This window comes from Crocuta crocuta, unplaced genomic scaffold (assembly GCF_008692635.1).
Source record: "Crocuta crocuta isolate KB4526 unplaced genomic scaffold, BGI_CrCroc_1.0 scaffold369, whole genome shotgun sequence".
NCBI lineage: Eukaryota > Metazoa > Chordata > Mammalia > Carnivora > Hyaenidae > Crocuta > Crocuta crocuta.
Genome location: NW_027529441.1, coordinates 5,365,828 through 5,386,837, shown reverse-complemented (window position 1 = coordinate 5,386,837; position 21,010 = coordinate 5,365,828). Strand labels below are relative to the sequence as shown.

At 41.1% G+C, this 21,010-nt stretch overlaps 1 protein-coding gene across 6 annotated transcripts in view; it reads right to left on the bottom strand.

Moving 5' to 3' along the window:
• APP (amyloid beta precursor protein) overlaps positions 1-21,010 on the bottom strand; it is a 270,144-nt gene that overhangs the window by 188,562 nt on the left and 60,572 nt on the right. For all 6 annotated transcript variants that reach the window (XM_077760216.1, XM_077760217.1, XM_077760218.1 and 3 more), the window contains exon 2: positions 19,581-19,748. In XM_077760216.1, coding sequence (XP_077616342.1) covers positions 19,581-19,700 — 120 coding nt within the window. In that variant the 5' untranslated portion in view covers positions 19,701-19,748. The remainder of the gene's footprint in view (positions 1-19,580; positions 19,749-21,010) is intronic.

Sequence of the window (21,010 nt, the reverse complement as noted above, 5' to 3'; positions counted from 1 at the left end):
GTGAGTCCCGGTGGGGGCTACAGAATTTTGGCATAAAGGTACCTAAGCAAGTGCAGTGGTTTAAAGTGGTNGACAGGCGGAATGAAAAATCAAAGAACTGGGACACTGAAATCTTGGAAGGGCCATTGAGGTTGACGTTGTTTGGGTGACAAAGAGCCAAGAGCTAAACCCTTCGAAGATTGGGGAAGAAAGCCACTGAGGTATCCAGGGGACTAACAGACAGAACAGAAAGGTGATCTAGGTCACGCATGTACCTACATGTGGGGCAGGGGATGTCTGAGGGGGGCCAGGGGAAACGTGGTTCAGAAGTGAAAATGAGGAGGAAGGAGAGGAAGGAGGCTCCCCCCACCTCTAAGCACAGGGCTAGGAGGGCTGTGAGAAAAGAACTTCTACCTGAGAAGCTTCCAGGGACAGCAGTGCTTGTTGGGGAGAAGCAGGTTCCGAAGCAGAAACATAACATCCGCAGTGTGGGCTATGCGTATGGAGGGTTTTGCTTCTGATTGCCAGTGACATTCAGAAAGGACTTGCCATGATCCTATCTTCATTTAAACTTGATATTTTATCCACTGTGGGCTTTTGGCATTCATTTTGATTCTTTAAAATACTGCATTACAATATTATTTGATTGCTGGGGGCCTCACTCCCTGCGCCGTAGTCCCAGCCCTGAGATACATCAGTTAAGAACAAATAAAGGAACAAGCACAGATGAAAACCTGTGGTACATCCAGACAATGCGTTATCCAGCGTCAAAGAGAACTGAAGTCCGTCCCAAGGCATGAAAAGACCGGGAGGGACCTTGGTGCATATCACTAAGTGAAAGAAGCCGATCTGAAAATGTTCCCTACTGTAGGATTCCAACTCCATGACACTCTGGAAAAGGCAAAACCATGGAGACAGTAAAAAGATTAGTGGTTACCGGGAGTCAGGGAAAGGGAAGGATGAATAGGAGAAGCACAGAGGATTTTCAGGGCCGGGAAATTATTCCATATGATACCATAATAATGAGTATGCGTCACTATACATTTGTCCACACCTTACAGAATGTTCAAGACCAAGAGCTAACCCTAACTCTGGGCTCTGGGTGATTCTGATGTCAGTGCAAATTCATCCACTGGAACAAATGTACCCACTGGTGGGGGGTGTGGGTGATGGGGGAGACCAACAGGGAAGGGGGACAGGGGACATAGAAGAAGTCTCCCGGCCACCTTCTCAATTTTGCTGTGAACCTAAAACTGCTCTAAAGTATCAAGTCTATTTTTTAAACAGTTAAAAAGGGGCACCTGGGTGGCTCAGTCGGTTAAGCATCCAACTTCAGCTCAGGTCATGATCTCCGTGGTTCGTGGGTTCAAGCCCTGCATTGGTCTTTGTGCTGACAGCGGAGAGCCTGGAGCGTGCTTTGGATTGTCTCCCTCTCTCTCTGCCCCTCCCCTGCTCACATTCATGTCTCTCTCTCTCTCTCTCTCTCAAAAATAAATAAATATTTAAAAAATTTCTGAGAGCCTGGAGCCTGCTTTCAATGGTTCTCCCTCTCTCTCTGCCCCTCACCTGCTCACACTCATGTCTCTCTCTCTAAAATAATAAATAGTTAAAAAATTAAAAAAAAAAACACAATAAGGCACTGATCAGCGTAGTGTCGGGTGGATTCAGTGGTAGGGGCATGTGCTATAAAAGCACACACACAAAAGGGTATCTAAATCAGAATCCTAGGATGGGTACCGAGAAAGTTACTTTTCAAAACCACTGCCAGTAATTCAGCTCCAAATGCAAACAGCTACCTTCCCTTTATTTTATTTTGTTCTTAAGTACCTTAATACCTCGATGCATGCATTTCAGTCACAGATCATTCTCAACCTGAAAATGCCACTAAAAATTTAACATCCCCACCACTTTCTTCCGTACGATGAAAAGTGAAGTGGCTCTTTGTACAGGAATATAATTCTCCCACCACTCTTCCTCGTTTATTAGGTCACAAAAGTACAGCACTCATGAGTCATAAACTCTATGACACTAGAGAGCTTGCCCTGAGGGACATGATTTTATGTGCCTGCAAGTGTGAGTTACGACATTTTTCTTAAGGGGTTCTGGCCGCCACTTCACAGAAATACTACCCTGCTGAGAATTTTCTCCAGAGCTTTCGGTTTTCTATAAACCCTGTGGCAGGCACAGATAAGTCACATTTTTTCTTTTTAATTCCAAGCCAAAACAAAACAAACAACAACAACAACAAACATTTGTAGGGTGCATACTGACAAGCAGGAAAGGAAGGCTCTCTCAATCGTGCCCCACACCGTCTTCTTCAGTTTAAAACTGCAATCTTTGGGCAACAGAGCAGTAACTTACTCAGGTGGTAACTGTCTAGCAGACAGAATTGCGTACTGACAAAATAAAATCAGTGAAGACAAGGCTTCCCCCCAAGATCACTAGAGCTTCAGGAAGTGATTAGCCCAACAGAATTTACTTCCAGTTCCAACCATCCAACCTAGGGCCTATGTGTTATTTCCTATGCTTCAACTTCTCTCTCCAGGATGCCAGCAATGAACTTGTTAATGGGCAGGTGGATGAGGAGGTTGGAAATCTTGAACTGCATCAATCCCACAAGCAGTTTGCAGAAGTAACTTCAATCTGAATCACCTATTTTTCAGAGACAAGGAGTTATGAACTTGGATCTGCCAAACATAATAAAAACTTGCTGTTTTGAAATCAGGAGGCTTATTTTATTTGTTTTTAAAAATGTTTATTTTGAGAGAGAGAGAGAGAACACAATTGAGGGAAGGGCAGAAAGCGAGGGAGAGAGAAAATCTCAACCAGGCTTCATGCTCATTGCAGAGCCCAATGCAGGGCTTGATCCCACAACTTCAAGACCATGACCTGAGCCGATATCAAGAATCAGAGCCGCCCTGGTACCCCAAAATCTGGAGGTTTATTTTAAAAGAGGATTATCAAGAAGACAAGTAACAAAATTTCTTCGGAAGCACACAGAAAGTCCTAGGAAGTCCAAGCAATTACCACATGCCACACAAGCAAGCCCTCACTCAGAAAACAAAAACAACACAATGAAAAAAAATTAAAGTTTCTGGTTAAAAATTCAAGTACTGGACACTTAGTTCTTTATTAAGCAGCTCCAGCAGGTGACCAGAGACAACCATTTTTGTATTATGAGATGAGCATTTTGTATTTAAAAAATAGCATACCTCACAGGTTTAAGCAAGAATAAAAGTTAAAATAATTAGACACGCAAAATGTATTTGTGGCTAGTTAAGTCCCTGACTTTTTGCCATAATTATAAGCATCAGTTCAATGTTTTATATTTTCTTTGCGGCATCTCAAACCTTAACATACTTAACATAAAAGAAATAAAGATACCTGAGTTCATCTCCAAGTTTCCAACACATGCAACACATGTGTTACTAACACAACAAGCATTACTAACGGGCAGGATTAGCTAACAAACTTTTTATATAGCCCCCTTCTTTTCTTTAAAAAAAATATTTTTTTAATTTGAGAGAGAATGAATTTTTTAAAAATTTGTTTTTGCATTTATTTATTTCTGTGAGACAGTGCGTGAGTGGGGGAAGGGCACAGAGAGAGGGAGACACAGAATCCTAAGCAGGCACCAGGCTCTGAGCTGTCAGCACCGAGCCAGACGCGGGGCTTGAACCCACGAACTGTGAGATCATGACCTGAGCTGAAGTCAGATGCTCAACCGAAGTGCCACCCTGAGCCACGCAGGCGCCCTGAGAGAGAATGAATCTTAAGCAGGCCCTCGGTCAGCGTGGAGCTCAATGTGGGGCTTGATCCCATGACCCCAGGATCATGACCTGAGCCGAAACCAAGAGTCAGATGCTCAATCGACTAAGCAGGTACCTTGGCTCCCTTCTTCTCTAAAATGCTTCCTGTGCGAACCCCAAATACGAGCAACCATTTCCTTGATTAATAAAGAAACTGAGGTGACCGGAGCTACGTTAATAAATTCTTACAGCAGAAGCAAACCTAGATCTGTGTCAGTTACTTGAGAAGAAAATGGTCCTCAGTTCCTACAAATCTCCCTAAATGACAGCTACCCAGAGCAATCGCTGTATAACCACATACACTGTGCTGCAAACACACTCCTATCCAAGACCCTCTCAGCACACTGCACATGCCCAAGTCTATTAGAGTCCCCTACATCGACAAAGTCCCCGCCTCACAGTGTAAGGCAATGTTAATCCCTCTCTCCCGCTTCAGGAATGCTTTAGGGTATTTATCACAGTGTGCCTCTCCTTTGTCTTAAGTACATATGGATCCGCCTTCCCCGGGAAAATGCACTTTCCTGAAGGGCAGGAAACACAATTTGGCGCCCCGTAGCCTCCTTAGCATTCTTCATGTTCATTACCTTTAGTGTAAGGCTACGGGGAGGATAGCCACCCGCTCCTGCTCTCGGGGATGCTCCCGCCCCCGGCCTTCGGAAGGAGGCCTCATTAGAGGCCCTGTGTCCCCGCAGCTAATTAGAATCCAAGGAAAGCAAACTGTCCATCGCATCCTCTTCCTCCAGAGCTCTGAATTCACACCTATAAGCTCGAGCTGGATAGGGGACCACAGTTGGCTGGCAGGCGGGCCAGATCCGCCATCGTCAGAGATGGTGCACATCTCAAGACCTGCGAGTGCAGGAGAATAAGGCATCTGGCGGCGGCAGCGGACTGGGGGACAAGACAGATGTGCACGCGGAGAGCGAGCTGAGAGAGGCAGGCGTGTGAGATGGAGACACACAGAGAGACAGAGGGCCAGACAGGGGCTCCCAAATACCTACAACTCCAGGGACGCACGGCATACTTCTAACTCCAGTGGCTCCTTCTACAAGCCCCCCCCCCCCTTTTTTTCTTAAACATAAGCTACTCTGGTGGCTTTATTTTCTTAACAATGAACAAACCCAAGAAACAGGCCCAGCTCAAATGCTGGTTCACAAAACAAAACAAAACACCCTCCCTGATCCCTTCAATCTCTGAATCCAGAGCATTTTATCTATTTTTATCTGATCGCTTACCACTTTATAGCTTCTGTGCCAGTCACGTGCCTTTCTGCCCTATTAGGATACACATTCCTCGAAGGCAGGGACAACGTGATTCATCTTTGTGTTCTCTGAACTGTGGCCAATGCTGGGACAGCACAGCTAGGGCCTGACAGATATTTAATGGATGTTTACTTATATCTATTATATATATTTACCCTGCTTAAGTTCAAAATCCATGAATTACAGGGAAATCCAGGATATATGAAATTCCCATCAGATAGTATCTCTTAACTTATGATAATACCTAAGAGATACCTTATGTTATCTCGTAAATAAAATAATCTCATTGGTGTGCTATTACAGTTGGACAATGAGAATTTGAGAAAAATAAGCATTCCAATGCTCTCCAATAATGTTCTGCCACGTATGATGTGACAATTTATATAAATAATAGCCTCAGAGAGGAGGCAGTAGATTAATGTTAATAAATACAACAGCTAAAGAAGATGCATAGGAGGAATTAAAAGTCAGGCTCTTACTTAGACACACTTCGGGTCCGGGAACCTGAAAAGCAGCCTACTCTCCAGGCCACAGGAATATGTTTTACCTTTGAAAGCAAATGTTATCAGTACATAAATTAATTTTTTTTAAAAAGAGTTGAGGCGTGCCTGGGTGGCTCAGTTGGTTAAGCATCTGACTTTGGCTCAGGTCATGATCTCAGGGTTCGTGGGTTCAAGCCCTGTGTCAGGCTCTTTGCTGAGAGCTCAGAGCCTGGAGCCTGCTTCAGATTCTGTGTCTCCCTCTCAATCTGCCTCTCCCCGGCTTGCACTCTGTCTGTCTCTCTGAAAAATAAATAAACATTAAAAATTTTTAATAAAAAAGGAGAGTTGAAGCAATTAAAAAAATCAACAGCCAGGTGAGAAGAGTAAAAACACTCTTAGATCCACATTAGAACGTGATATGGCAGCCTAAGTGGTTTTCCTTGCTACAGAGAAATACCTCAAGACCTGCTCACTATCAGAACATTCTCATTCTAGGGGCGCCCGGGTGGCTTAGTCGGTTAAGCGTCCGACTTTCGCTCAGGTCATGATCTCGTGGTTCGTGGGCTCGAGCCCCGCGTTGGGCTCTGTGCTGACTGCCAGCTCAGGGCCTGGAGCCTGTTTCAGAGTCTGTGACTCCCTCTCTCTCTGACCCTCCCCTGCTCACGCTGTCTCTCTCTCTCTCTCTCCTAGAAATAAATAAAACATTAAAAAAATTTAAAAAAAAAGAACATTCTCATTCTATATTTTAAAAATCTAAAGTCCTTTTTCCTTCAAAACTGGAAATATATATTAATCATATCAATGTCAGTAAAGTTGTTAAATACACAAAGCAAGAAAATTCATTGATGATACATTTTTTGAAGTTTATTAAAGTATAGGATTAGAAAGTAAGAATAGTAGGAAAGCTCTCTTGATAGAGAGGGGACATTCCAAAGTGAATGCCTGATATTGATGATATTTAAGAAAGCCAAGAACATGTTGTTACATATATTATATATAAAAATATTCCATACATCTTATTTTATATTACTTATTATAATATACAAGTATATAGAATATAAATTATTATATTTACCATTTACACATGTATCTTATTTATATATTTTATATTTATATATTTGATACATGTTACTAGAGCCATGCAGAACTTTCTTCTATTTCCAACATTTAAAGCAAAGAGGGGAACTTGCCAAGTTCCTTTTGCAAACAGGCTCCCAGGACAAGTGATTAATATGCCAAAAGTCCTATTGACAAGACAGCTATATTCCAAATGATCAAGGATATTCAAGACCACAAAACCAAATGCAGCTAGGAAAAAGCTAAAAACAGAATTAATGGTCTAATAAACAGTTCTAATAAAAAGAACTGCTACAAATTCTGTAAACAAATGGCTTAACTGTTCTTTCTAGCCTATGAACCTTTAAAATAAATTTATAACCCAATTCTCAAAGAGATTTCTTTTTGGAAAAAAATGCTAGAAATTACATAACATTAGTTAATAAAATTATGTTTTAAACATATAAGCATAAAGTTAACAAATAACGGGATGCTTTTGTTTGTCTTAAATTGATTTATGGATCTCCCAAGGGGACCAGCTACACAACTACACGAGGAGCTGGCCAAAAATAATGCAGACCTTGAAGGAGGCAAGACAGAGCAAGTGCCTTCCAGACACATCCAGGAACCAGAGGGACTACATTCTATCATTACTGAAGTTGAGTGACAGGTACCTGGGGCATCCATTATACCATTCTTTCAACTTTTATATATGCTTGAAATTTTGAATCAAAAGTAAAACAACAAGAACAATAGTAGTCCAGTGGAAACAGTCCGACTTCTAAATCTACAAGTGAAAGAACAAATACAAAAACAAAGATCTAAACTGCATCTTCACCGATGCAATGGGCTACACACATGAAACAAAGAATCAGAAACTCCATAGCAAAGTGGTACAGAGGGACTCATGAGATAGTTTGAAAGCTTGTACATACCAAGTTCTTTTTCAAAGAACACGGTCCAAGAAGAGACTGAGGAAAACACACTACTGATTTCCTGTGTGCCAGATTCACTGCAAATGTTTTATGCGCAGCCAGGGCTTGTCATCGTCAGTTAGCAACTGCTCTGTTTCACAGATCAAACTGATGGAGCTAGTCACCAGCTACCGAAGTCAGTGCCATTTCTGAGCACTCAGAGTGCATTAGTTACAAGTTTTAAATAAGTTCTACACTTCAGTGTGTAAACCAAAACAAAGTACATCCCAGACAATACATCTCCATTTCTGGATTCAAATGACTTACTTTCTCCTTTAAAATCTTCTGAAATACAAAGAAAAAGTATATCAAACTGCTTTCAACATAAATGGTTCTAATAATACTATGCTAGGGATATTGGGAACACAGTATCTAAGTTAATTGAGAAAGAACTGGAAACCAAAAAACGGTCTCTGCGTATGATGTAACAAGGTGCCTAGGGGCAGCACACAGCTGATGAAACATTACTGCAATAATGGGTTGTGTAAGAGATGCTCAGTTTACACAATGACGACCTTATGCAAAAGCAAGGGATGTAAAATGCTGCAGGGCACTGGCCTATTTCCCAATAATTTGGCCCAAGTCTATTTTCAACACTGTACCTACATATATTGTTATATATATATATATATATACACACTCATATTCAAAGTTGGAAAATATTTTCAAAGAACTTTGTTCAGTGCGTCAGGAGCAAGTCTTACTCCAGAAGTGCTGAGTGTAGAAAGAACTGGGGCAGGGCTGTGAGACAGGGAGAATCACTAACCTAAATAGACAAATGTGAGAACATAATCAGATATGCATGCATAAAACCTAGATTCTCATCCTTTGTAAGTTTAGGGCTATTTTTTAAAATACCCAAACTGTACAGTATTATTTGCCAATTATACCTCTGAAAAGAGAGAAAATATATTACAGGAAAAGACTTCCAGTAAATTAATTAATTGAGTGTGAAATATACAAGTCCACAGTATTACAACATACACAAAAGTACACAGTATTATATATAACCTTATATAATACAGTATTATAGTACAATATTAGTAGATAGTATTGCTGCAAATATGTAATAATCACCCATTTAAGAAACTGCTAGGTGAGGGGCACCTGGGTGGCTCAGTCAGTTAAGCGTCTGACTTTGGCTCAGGTCATGATCTCACAGTTTGTGAGTTTCAGCCCCTCATTGGGCTCTGTGCTGACAGCTCAGAGACTGGAGCCTCCTTCAGATTCTGCATCTCTCCCTCTCTGCCCCTCCCATGCTTATGCTCTCTGTCTCTCTCTTGTCTCTCAATAATAAAAGCGTTAAAAATTAAGAAAAAAAGAAATTGCTAGGTGAGATCAAGGACAAAAGTTAAATCAAACATTCATTTGATTAAATAATGTGTAAAAAAAAATCCAAACTTGATAGCATCTCTTTTATTTAGCTCTAAATCCTATGGTTTGTGCAAACAATCCTTATAAGTATACACACCATTAATGCATGAAACATACCCGTTCTCATAGACAGGCAGCCGGATGCCTCTATTAGAAAACTGTCTGACCCCACATGAATTTTTGGATTTTTCAAATACTGAAGCCACAATACATATGCGCCTGTAATTTGTGGATCCATTTTAGGTCCACAGGGTTGGATGACACACAAAGCAAAACAGTAATAATTGCCAAGAACAGGCCGCAGCTTTACCGCTTCACTGTGTATGCAGTATGTCCTCAAAACTGGTCAGATTAAAAGAATTACATGCGAGGTTTGTTTTCTTAACTCAATTTTATTCTGCATTATTGCAGAATCAAGGTTGAAGAATGATTCTCGTTTGGGAATCCCACGTTTGGGGATACATCTTATGGTAGGAAGCCGGGCAAAGGAAACGGTTTCGTTCAACTTAACAAACAGGCAGATTTTGTTTTGTTCAGGCCCTGGTATGTTTTGTTCGGCGATCCCGTTAATTTGTAGACAAAACAACTGTTCATTTAGAAAAAGAAAATTAAAAAAAAAACAAAAACAAAAACAAAAACCAGGGAACCCATGTTGTTAGCTGCGGTTAACACTGAGGAAAAAGAGAGGCTAGCCCAGAATGGAACAGAAGAGACGGCAAGCACGGCCATGTTCACCTGTGTGACCTTCCCAGCTGGGAATCCTTGCCCCTGGTTGAGGCTGAACATGTTCCAGACTCCCTCCCTCCGGAGACCTGCTCCCGAGAGGAGTCAACACCTGCTCTCGGGCCTACCTTACAAAAGGTGCTCTGACTAGTAGGGACAGAGGGGCTATATTTTCATGTCTCATAATAGTGGTGGGGCTTGTATAATTCCTCATTTAACCGATGGTCTGTAACTTCTATAGCTCATTACCTGTGTGTTCCTATCACACAGAGAGGACACGCTCTAAGACTGGCTAGCAGCCTTCCTGGATTGCTCAAGTGACAAGAGAGCAAAGGCTGGATTTGAAAGGCCTGTCCCGTGAAGCCCATGTTCCCCTGGTCTGGCACTTGACCCCTAGGGGCTCCCTTATCGTATCATCTTTACACACCAGGATGATCCTTCACATTCCCTTTTCACGCCAACATCTTGAAGATCTGAATCCCCTTCTCTTCCTAATCCAACTCACCTTTGGATACAGGCTAAGTTTTCTAAAAGTGTCTCGACCAAATAACACTCATGCTGAAAAACAATCCCACAGCTCTTACTTCCAAAATTAGACCCGAAATCCCCAGATTTAGAATCAAAACCTTCTACTTTTCAATTTTCTGAATTCTCGATTTATCCAATTGTATATTTATAAGCTACTTAAGAAGCCATGGTGCCTTGCCTCTCAGCAGCACATGACACAAAATCCTGCTCTGAAGAGTACGCCATAAATATTGGCTGAATTTGCCTGAATTAAATTTGGGAAGGAACAAGATTCTTTATCATAGTTCCAATTTTTTTTCTCTCCCATCCCGAAGCCTTTGGTTTAAGTAAAACAATGTTGTTTTTTAAATCTCATTTCATTCAAAAGAAAAAAAAAGACAATAAAATCTAAAAATTGCAAATTTTGTTGCTAGATTTCACTATATATTCCAAGGGGAATATTATCCTATTTCTGCTCTTATTTATAAGACTCCTAGTTCCTTAGAACAATCTGCTGGGGTAATGCAACAGTTCATTAAGGCAAGTGGCCACTTTAGGCTGTTAAATGATGAATAATTCATACAGTTATTTTCAAGTTGTTTCCGTGATGGCAGCACTTTCTGCGTCTGTTAGAGAACAGAGGAAAGGAATTGCTTTCCACCACAGGACCACAGAGGAAAATAATAATTGAGCGAGTATCTGCTGTGGTCAGCGATTATTGCAGACGAACCAGCCCAAAACTTGGTAGCTTCTAACAATAAGCATTTCTTAGTTCACACCGTTTCTGTGAGTCTGGAATCTGGGAGTGAGGTGGACTCTACCAAGGGCCCTGTCAAGATGTCAGCCATGCTTACACGAAGGCCTCATTTGGCTACAGGAGGTTCATTTTCATGCCTGACAAGCCAGTGCTGGCCATAGACAGCAGGCTTTAGTTCCTCGCCACATGTACATCTCCACAGTGCTGCCCGAGGGATGCTCGGTAGATGGCAGAGTTGGAGGACCCTAAGCTCACCCCGTCCCACGTTTACAACTAGATACGACTCACACCCAAGTCACATCCTCATGATATGGCAGCTGGGTTTGCTGTAGCAAGTATGCAAGGTAGACGGCACGTCTTCATGACCTAGCCTCAAAAAGTCACACACCATCATTTCTGTGATGTCCTATTGGTTACATGTGTCAGCCCTGCAGAGTGTAGGAAAAGACGACACACAGGTGTGAATGCAAGTTCCACTGGAAGCCATCCTGGAGGCTAGCCAGCTACCACATAATAACTCAGAATGTCTCACTATTCTGTGGGTTAACTGGGCAAGTCTCCACATGGTGCTGCCAGCCAGACTACTGCAAGGAAGGGCGCAATGATCAGCTAGGCCTTGTGTACATGGCAGTAGTTGGTACCACTCTCTGGTGTCTCTGCATACAGATGCTGGTCCCATCATGAGGCCCCACCCTCATGACCGCATCTAAGCCTAATTAGCTCCCAAAGGCACCACCCCCAAATACCATCACATATGTTAGGGCTTCAACATATGAGATGGCTGGGGGGGGTGGGGGGGGCACAAAACATTCAGTCCATTGCAGTCCTCAATTCATATTTGATGAAGAAATGAAAGACAATTCAAATAGTACTGACTGTTCATTAAACAAACAAAAAAGAAGTAAAGAAATGCAAATAAATATATGAAGTAGAACTATTATGATTAGACAAAAGAGGGCATTTATGGATACCAAGAACAGGTGATTCAGGATAAAATACAGATTAAACAAGTACTCAGTTTAAACCCCAAGTTTCAGGGGCACCTGGGTGGCTCAGTCGGCTGGGCATCCGCCTTCAGCTCAGGTCATGATCTTGCAGTTTGTGGGTTCAAGCCTCGAGTCAGGCTCTGTGCTGACAACTCAGAGCCTGGAGCCTGCTTCAGATTATGTGTCTCCCTCTCTCTCTGCCCTTCCCCACTCACACTGTGTCTCTGTCTCTGAAAAATGAATAAATGTTAAAAAAATTTAAAGAAGTAAATAAACCCCATTTCAAACTATCTTCCCAATCAAACTTTATAAGGGCTCTTAACCACATGCAAAGAAAAAGAATCAATTTTTACTTTATGTCCCTAATCTTGCTCTTGACCAAGGACAGGGCTGAAGAAATCAGGAGGCAAAAATGACAATATTGATAACAAATCAACCAAGAGCAGGGAACACAAACTGAGAGTAACGTGAGAATATGAAGGACATGGACTAGATAATTCACCATCGAAATAATACTATTTGACACCTCGCATTAAACGAAGCATCAACACATACAGTGTGCAGCTCTGTAGGCAACCCTTTGGAAGAATAAATTTAACAAGGGAGTTAAATTGGTTAGCAAGAGGTCAAAATGAGGTCACGGTCATGAGTTCAGTCCGTTACTCTTGTCCTCGGACCACAGAGTGGTAACAGCTGCCTCTCTGACTCAGCCAGCTGTCTCTAAAACATCTGTGTTTTGGTCACAAGAGGGATTGAGAACATAAGGAAAAAAATTATGCATCGCTATCAGGATAAAAAATAATCCGTAAATGAGTAGCGTTGTAAATGGCAACTAATAATAATGGTTTCTGCTTATTTTTTAAAAAAGGTATTTGTGCAATGATAGATGCCAGTATACAGTGGATAAATACCCTCATGATGCTGAGCAAATGTGTCTGTCAACTTGGAACTCTAAATTAAGCCATTGTTCAATAAGAACTTAAAATAACTAAGAGAACGGTCATCCAACAACAACAAAAGAATCCAAATAAGTACAGGAATAGAGATACTTTGGTGGAAGGATTGGTTGTAAACAATGAATCCAGTTAAAGACAGAAGCGCCCCTGATTCTGATGGCAATGAAACAGACTGTAACATTACAACTTTGAAAATAATAAATTACTGTAACTTACAAACCCTGTGAGGAGATAGAAAAGTTGTGAATATTATTTTCCCTGGCGCTCCTATTCAATACTGCCTAAAACAAACGCATGGAGTCAAAAAAAGGAATAAAGGAAAAGAAATATTTTCTAACAATACACAAAAAATTCAATCTTACAAAAGAGAACTATTCATTATTTCTAATTATAAAAGAAAAATATCGAATGCCTACAAAGTGGGGAGTGGTAGGAAGACCTTAAAACATCAATAAGGGATGTTCCAGATAGTTCAGGATGCACCACTCAATAAGAAAACGCCGAACACTTGTTTAAAAGTTCTGAGTGATCATCTTTCTAACCCTCCAGAGTTTCTTAAAAGCCAGTTAAGTCATGACACACTATGAATTCTCTCAGCTACCCACTCTCCAGCCTGTAACTTGCCTAATGCACTGCATGTTTCTAAGTCCATTATGTTGGGCAATGGTCATTATTCTATTTCAGCCTCATGCCACTCACTCTCCATCCCATTTCTGGCAAAAGCCACTCTCCCCATACCACACAACTCTGGTCGGGCTATCAACAGGCCACGTGCCCTCAAGGCCAAGGTGGGCCAGTCCCAGCACTGAGTCCTTGTGGATACAGTAACTGATACAAGAGTAGGCCCTGCTTTTTTGGTCCAACCATGATCCCTCCTTGGAATGATAATACACAATGGCAGAGCCAAGTTGGGAAAGCAAGCTAAGACAACACCCCCCCAGGCTACTGGCTGGCTGCCATCTTCCCTGGCCTCCTAGACAAAGCCCATATTAGTGGGAGAAAACGAGGTGAACATACCAGAGAAAGGATAAGCGGAAAACAACAGAGACCCCAATAGAGAAATTCCAGGCAGCACTGAATCTCAGTGCCAATATCTAAGGACCCAGTTTTTAGACGCCTTTTCAAAAAAATTCTGTAAGCTAACCACACCCTAAAATCTTTCCCATCTGTGGCAGAAAATATTCCCCATGTGTAAAATGTTTAGTGGGTTTCTGTCACCTAGCAATGGTAACTGCCTAATTAACCCACCCTTACAATTTTCCCATCTTTTCTTCCTTCTAAGACTCCCCTGGATCTCATTCCGACTTAACCTCTTGTAGATACCTGAGCCTAGTTCTCTTTTAATGGACATCTACCCCTCCCCTAAGTGTAGATTCTGCTTCCCTTGGCTTAAGTTAATTCCCTTTAAGGAAAGAACAAAGACACAACAAAAAACAAAGCCTTTCTCTTTTCCTTTAATTGCCCTCAGCTCTCTGCCTCTAGGTCTTTCTGGGAAGAGTTCACAGATGTCCCCACCATCCATTCACATTATTCTTTCTGTAATTTCTTGCAAGTTGACCTGTCCCACGCTCTTCCACTGAAATTGTTATCGTAAAGATCAACAATGACCTATATGCCAAATTATAAGACTGTTTTATTAGAAAACAATGTCCGTGACTTAGAAATGGGCAAGAGATGGGGCACCTGGGTGGCTCAGTCAGTTAAGGGTCATACTTCCGCTCAGGTCATGATCTCACGGTTTGGTAGGTGGACAGCTCAGAGCCTGGAGCCTGCTTGGGATTTTGTGTTTTCCTCTCTCTCTGCACCACCACCCCCTGACCCCCACTCACTGTCTCTCAAAAATAAATGAATGTTAAAAAAATTAAAAAAGAAAAAAAATGGGCAAGAGAGATTACTGGGCGTCTCAGCAGTGATCTGCAGCTGAGGTTTCCGAGAGCCCAGGGTGGGGAGAGAAAAAGACAACCTAACTGTACAGGGTGTATTCTTCTGACTGACTTGCTACTACTGACTGGGCTATTTTACAGCTCTGGACGGGTAGATAATTTAGATATCTGATAGCACTGCAAATGTTTCCTGTCCCACACAATGCCAATCAGATGGGTCTCAATCGTAGCCCTGCACATGAACTCTGTTGAGAACGGAATTTAAATCTCTTCTGGTCAATCTGAACCAGTTTTAGCATCTTCCAGGTCACCTCATTAATTAATGAACTGAATACAACATTTGATGTGTGTTCATTTTGCAAGAGTCCAGCTTTTTGCACTGTCAAAAATTATACTTCAATCTTTTGGTCTACATCACACTTACATTAATCACTTCCTTCATTTAGAAATTAACCTGGCCTGACTTCCAGCACATGATAGCTCCCAGATCTGTTCCTAGGTCTCTAGCCACTGCTCCTCCTCCATGGATGGCATTCTTTCACTTGTTCTCCTTAAATGGTGCAATTTAGCAAGATTCTTCTCCAGTTTCTTCCCCAGAGGCATCATAAGGGTAAAAAGAGAGCAAGCACTTAGCAAGGTAGCTTAGCACCTTGTTAATGCTCAATAAAAGTTAGCTGGTAATAGCATCAGCAACATTGTCGCTTTTTATGTTGCTAAAAGTATTCCACAAGCCTTCCTCTCTCCAGAGATCCTCCCTTTAAAATTTTTTTTAAATTTACATGTTTATTTATCTTTGAGAGAGAGAGAGAGAGTATAAATGGGGAGGGGCAGAGAGAGAGGAAGACACAGAATTCAAAGCAGGCTCCAGGCTCCAAGCTGTCAGCAAAGAGCCTGACATGAGGCTTGAGCTCACAAAATGTGAGGTAATAACGTGAGCCGAAGTCAGATGCCTAACCGTCTGAGGCACCCAGGCGTCCCACCCTAGATCTCCGTTTAAGAACAGGTCCTGTGTTCTACTCACCACTGCCTCCTTAGCACCCAAAGATACATGTTTGAGGGAGGGAGAGAGCCATTGGACTCTCAAAAGGTATTCATATAATCCCCTTGCGATAAAATGTATCTAATAAAAATGCATTAAAAAGGCCCCCAAANTCTGCTTCCCTCTCCGACTTGTAGATGACAGGATCTCAGAGCCTTTAAAGCCCAGAGTCACTAGTGGGATGAGGCAGCGGGGATGACAGCACAGTTCAGTGGAAATATAATGGAAATACACTGTCTATGTAATTTTAAATTCCATAGTAGCCACACTAAAAAGTAAAACAAATAGGTGAAATTTATTTTAATAACATAGTATTTATAATGTAGAGGCGCCTGGGTGGCTCAGTGGGTTAAGCACTTGACTTCAGCTCAGGTCATGATCTCACGGTTTTTGAGTTCAAGCCCTGCATTGGGCTCTGTGCTGACAGCTCAGACCCTGGAGCCTGTTTAGGATACTGTGTCTCCTTCTCTCTCTGCCCCTCCCCCCACTCAAACCCGCGCTCTTTCTCTCAAAAATAAATAAACATTTGAAATTTGGTAATTTAATAACATATATGTGTTATTAAGCATCATAAATATATGATGTTTAAATTAGTAGATATAAAATATTTCAATATGAAATGAATATGAAATTACTAATGTGGCATTTTATCATCTTTTTTCATGTAAATCTTTAAAATACAGTATTTATCTTACATTTTCAGCACAAATCAGTTTGAACTAGCCACACTGCAAATGCTCAGGCCACACAGGTGGCTAGCGTTTACCTTAGAGAACAGCTTAGAGGCCCCAGTGGGGAACCCAGAATCTAAATATAGCATCAGAATGATAAAGCAAGAGGCTGACTTTTTGAAATGCAAATCTACAGTCCTTCCTGTTCTCAAAAAAAAACCCCAAAAACCAAACTTCCAATGACTTCCTGCTGTTAGGGAAAAAAACCAATTCATTAAGAGGCTCACAAGTCTGCTGTTCTGGCCCTTTCGTACTTCTATGGTCTAATGTTAGTCTAAACATCTTAAGACTCTGGCCTATGCACCTCATCTCAGAAGACCTCAGTGGGTAGTGAGGTGAGACAGGCAAATATACCAGAATTGCAGGACAGACGAGAAACAACCAAGAAGCTTACTCTCCCGCCCCAAGGCCACCAACATTCTGGGACCCAGAAGAACCACCCTGTGGCTCACCTCAGGAACAACAAAGACAGGAAGTGAAGCTGGACATTAGTGGAATCTCTAAGTGGTGTGGGCATAAGGGTTGTTCTCAGGGTTGTGAAAGGTAATTTTTATAGGGTCATCATACAATATAGAAGCATGTGATTACCCAGAAGTGGCACTAACGGAGGAAAACTTCAGATGCAGACTATGACACAGGCATCAATTAGCCATTCAACAGAAAAGGATGACCTGGTCGACATCGTTAACTGAGTCTGAGTTCCAGCCTTTTCAAAAAATATTTAGCTTAACTGAACACTCAGAATGCATAATCTGTATGTATATCCAGAAAAGTGAAATGATATAAAAAACCTATAAGCATGCACACAGAGTTCCAACTTACTGAACTCATAACTTATGACAAAACTGTATTAAAGGAACTCTTGCAAAGAATGTGAATATTATTTTTCCAAAATGTGTATTTCAGAAATGTCATATCTGGGCAAAACTGAATTTTTTATCAATCCCCATTTAATAAATGCTTCTTTAAATTTTTTTTAATTTTACTTTTTTTTAACATTTATTTATTTTTGAGAGAGAGAGAAAGAGAGAGCAGAGGAGAGGCAGAGAGAGGAGACAGAATCCGAAGCAGGCTTTAGACTCTGAGCTGTCAGCATAGAGCCCAATGTGGAGCTTGAACTTATGAACCGTGAAATCATGACCTGAGCCGACTGAGTCACCCAGACGCCCCTTAATAAATTCTTCTACTAAGACACAGAATAGACTTAAATATTGGTGATTTTTACTTAAATAAGAAGAATTATCTTTTTACAGAGTGGTTCATACTCCATCAGTATAAAAATGACTTGATATGTAATATATTGTGATGATATGGATCCGTTTTTGCTTTTCAAAACACAAGAGTTAATATTTAGAGACCATCCTTCCTTAGAGTGCTACCAAAAAAAGTATGTGTATATATGTAAAAAATTACATATTTTACTATAAGTATTATTAAAAATACACACATACACACATGTACACACACTTCATTAAACACTCATTTTGGATCTAAAAAGACTAAAGGAAAGTTTCTAGTACATGAAAGAATACAACAAAGAAAATGCTGCCAGGTTATCTGTTGTTTCTTTTTTTTTTTTATGTTATGTTTTTTTATTTATTTCTGAGAGAGAGAGAGAGAGACAATGTGAGCAGGGGAGGGTCAGTGAGAGAGGGAGACACAGAATCCAAAACAGGCTCCAGGCTCTGAGCTGTCAGCACAAGCCCGATGAGGGGCTTGAACCCACGAACCGTGAGATCATGACCTGAGCCGAAGCCGGACGCTTAACTGACTGAGCCACCCAGGCGCTCCCCACCCTTTTATTTATTTTTTTTTATTTTTAAAAATTTTTTAGGTCATCTGCTGTTTCTATGAAGGATAAGGAAGTTTTGCCAAGAGGCATAAGACTAATTCTTTTAAATGTTCTTAAAACAAAAATAGCCACATATCCTAGAATAGGTAATTGTCTGGAAGCACGGAATAAAATGTCTTGGACTCCAGTTATTTTAAACTGAATTAATAAGGAAGGAATACCCTATACAATAATAGAAAGTAAACTAGGAAAATTACAAAAAGAATGAAGATCTTTTTGAATGCTTCCTGAAAGCACCTTTTTTATAAGAAAAAGAAGGGAAACCATACATCCTCTTTTGTTAGAAGGCTAAATCAGAACAATGAAAATGTTTACCAACAGAAGATGGGTGCAACTTTTTTTAAGAGTTTCTAAGTCTTAACAACGTGAAAGTTTTACATTTTCAAAAAATAAAATGAGTGGGATGGAAAAACTAAAATGGAAGACAAACAGAAGTAAAATATACCAAATTGTTAACATAAATAGGCAAAATTAATTTAGTAACTTTTAAATACATTATCTTGGGGTGTCTGGGTGGCTCAGTTGGTTAAGCGACCAGCCCTTGATTTCATCAGCTCAGGTCATGATCTCATGGTTCAGGAGTTTGAGCCCCACATCCGGCTTTGTGCTGACAGTGTGGAGCCTGCTTGGGATTCTCTGTCTTTCTGCCATTCCCACAAACTCTCTCTCTTTCACTCTCAAAAATAAATAAACATTAAAAAATAGAAACAAAAAACCTTAACATTATCTTGACTGTAAAGTCATAGTGAGATACATTCTAAAGATAAACGGAGTGCCCAGATACCTTAAACTTTACTCAGTAGGTTTATTGATGGTTGCAATATGACATCATAATTTCTTTAAAAATTTATACATATTGTATACGGCAAAGCAAGTAAATATATTAATAGTCTAGTGAGGGGCACCTGGGTGGCTCAGTCGGTTAAGCGCCAACTCTTGGATCTGGCTCAGGACATGATCCTAGGGTTTGTGCATGTGAGCCCTGCGTTGGGCTTTGCGCTGACAGCATGGAGCCTGCCTGGGATCCTGTCTCCCTCTCTCAGCCCCTCCCCAGCTCTCTCTCTCTCAAAATAAATAAATGAACTTAAATACTATAATGAATCATTAGGAACCAAGATTTTTGCTGCAAGAGAGAAAACAGAAATACTTAAAGAAGTTAAAGTAAAAAAACTCCATGCATGTGACCCAACAGGAACCAGGAGAAGGGACTTACTTCCTGGCAGTACTGCAAGATGTCTTCCTTGGTCCCAATGCAAGTTTTGGTCCCTGATGGATCTGACTCCCACTTCCCATTCTGAACGTTCATGTGCATGTTCAGTTTGCCACAGAACATGGCAACCTGGGGTTCCGCAAGCAGGCCGGCATTGCCATCAGTGGGAACCTAAAAGAAGAAGAAGTTTACGTTAGTTCCCCAAATCCACAGCTCTGGGAAAGGAATTGGGGAAGGGAGGCAAAGAGGAACACGGCACGGAGCGGTACCAAAAATAGTTGATTCTTGGTTTCGGAAATTCCTCCAAGTAGGAATTCGCCTTGCCTTCAACGTTCCTTTGTTAAGTATTACGTGTGCTACATTCATCTCCAACCACCTATGATACGATGCTTTTTTAACACTGAAATACAGGAATTAACATATTGAGAAGAAAGTAGTCACTGAAAAGTTGATGCAACTACCCGTAGCAGATTTTGCCGTGCCTCCTGAAAGGTTCTGAAAATAAAATAAGGTGTTTTTCTGAAATAAATATAATCACTCCAAGGGAAACCATATTCTCATAATAACTCCAACTGACTCACACAAAGAGCAATGCCAAGTCCCTGCCTGATGACCGGGTCTAAGAATAAGGTTGTACGGTGCCTCCTGGAATGGAAGCCATAGTGTTAGTGTGCTTATTCACTAGCAAGTGACATTATGATTTTTTGGACCCAAAAATTACTGTAGAATTTACCATGCACAAATGTGACTGAATATGTCGGCCATTCCAATGGCTTTCTCCAGAATATTCTCTGGCTATCCCTCACTCAGATCGTAAGAATAGGTGAAGGGTGCTAGCGTCTCAGGTCCTCAGCTTTGCTGTGGAAGGATGCAGCAAGGTCTCTCGAGGTCTGTCAGAGCACCTGCTGTGTCGTAAGCTCTTAGTAGGTCTTAGCCATTACCACCGGAGGCAATATACCATTTCACTCAAATAACCGAAGAGGTGGCCCTTCTGTATTTCCAAACCCTTCTGTGCTTCAGGTATTACCGTCACATAAGCATTAAAAATGTTTTTTCATATAAATATCTTAAAAAGGGAATATGGAAATTTTGAAATATGGAAATTTTGAAATATCCATACTACCTCACTTCATGGGTTCTGATACGTCAAAAAGACTAGAAAAAATTAGCGAGAGATAAAAAAAAAAACAAACCCATGGGAGTAAAAGTGTTATTTGAAACCAAGGAATCAGAAGACACATTAAGCAAAGTAATTCCCACTCCGTGAAAGGCAGCTGCTGAGGAAGTGTGTGGCATCCACGTCAGGAAGAGTTAACTGCCACCAAAAGCCATTCATGCAGCCGAGCACTGGGGGATTCTATAATAAAGTGCATCATTTCTAAAAACTGTTCACAGGAGGGAATAAAAACAAAACACTAAAATTGCACTGAGAG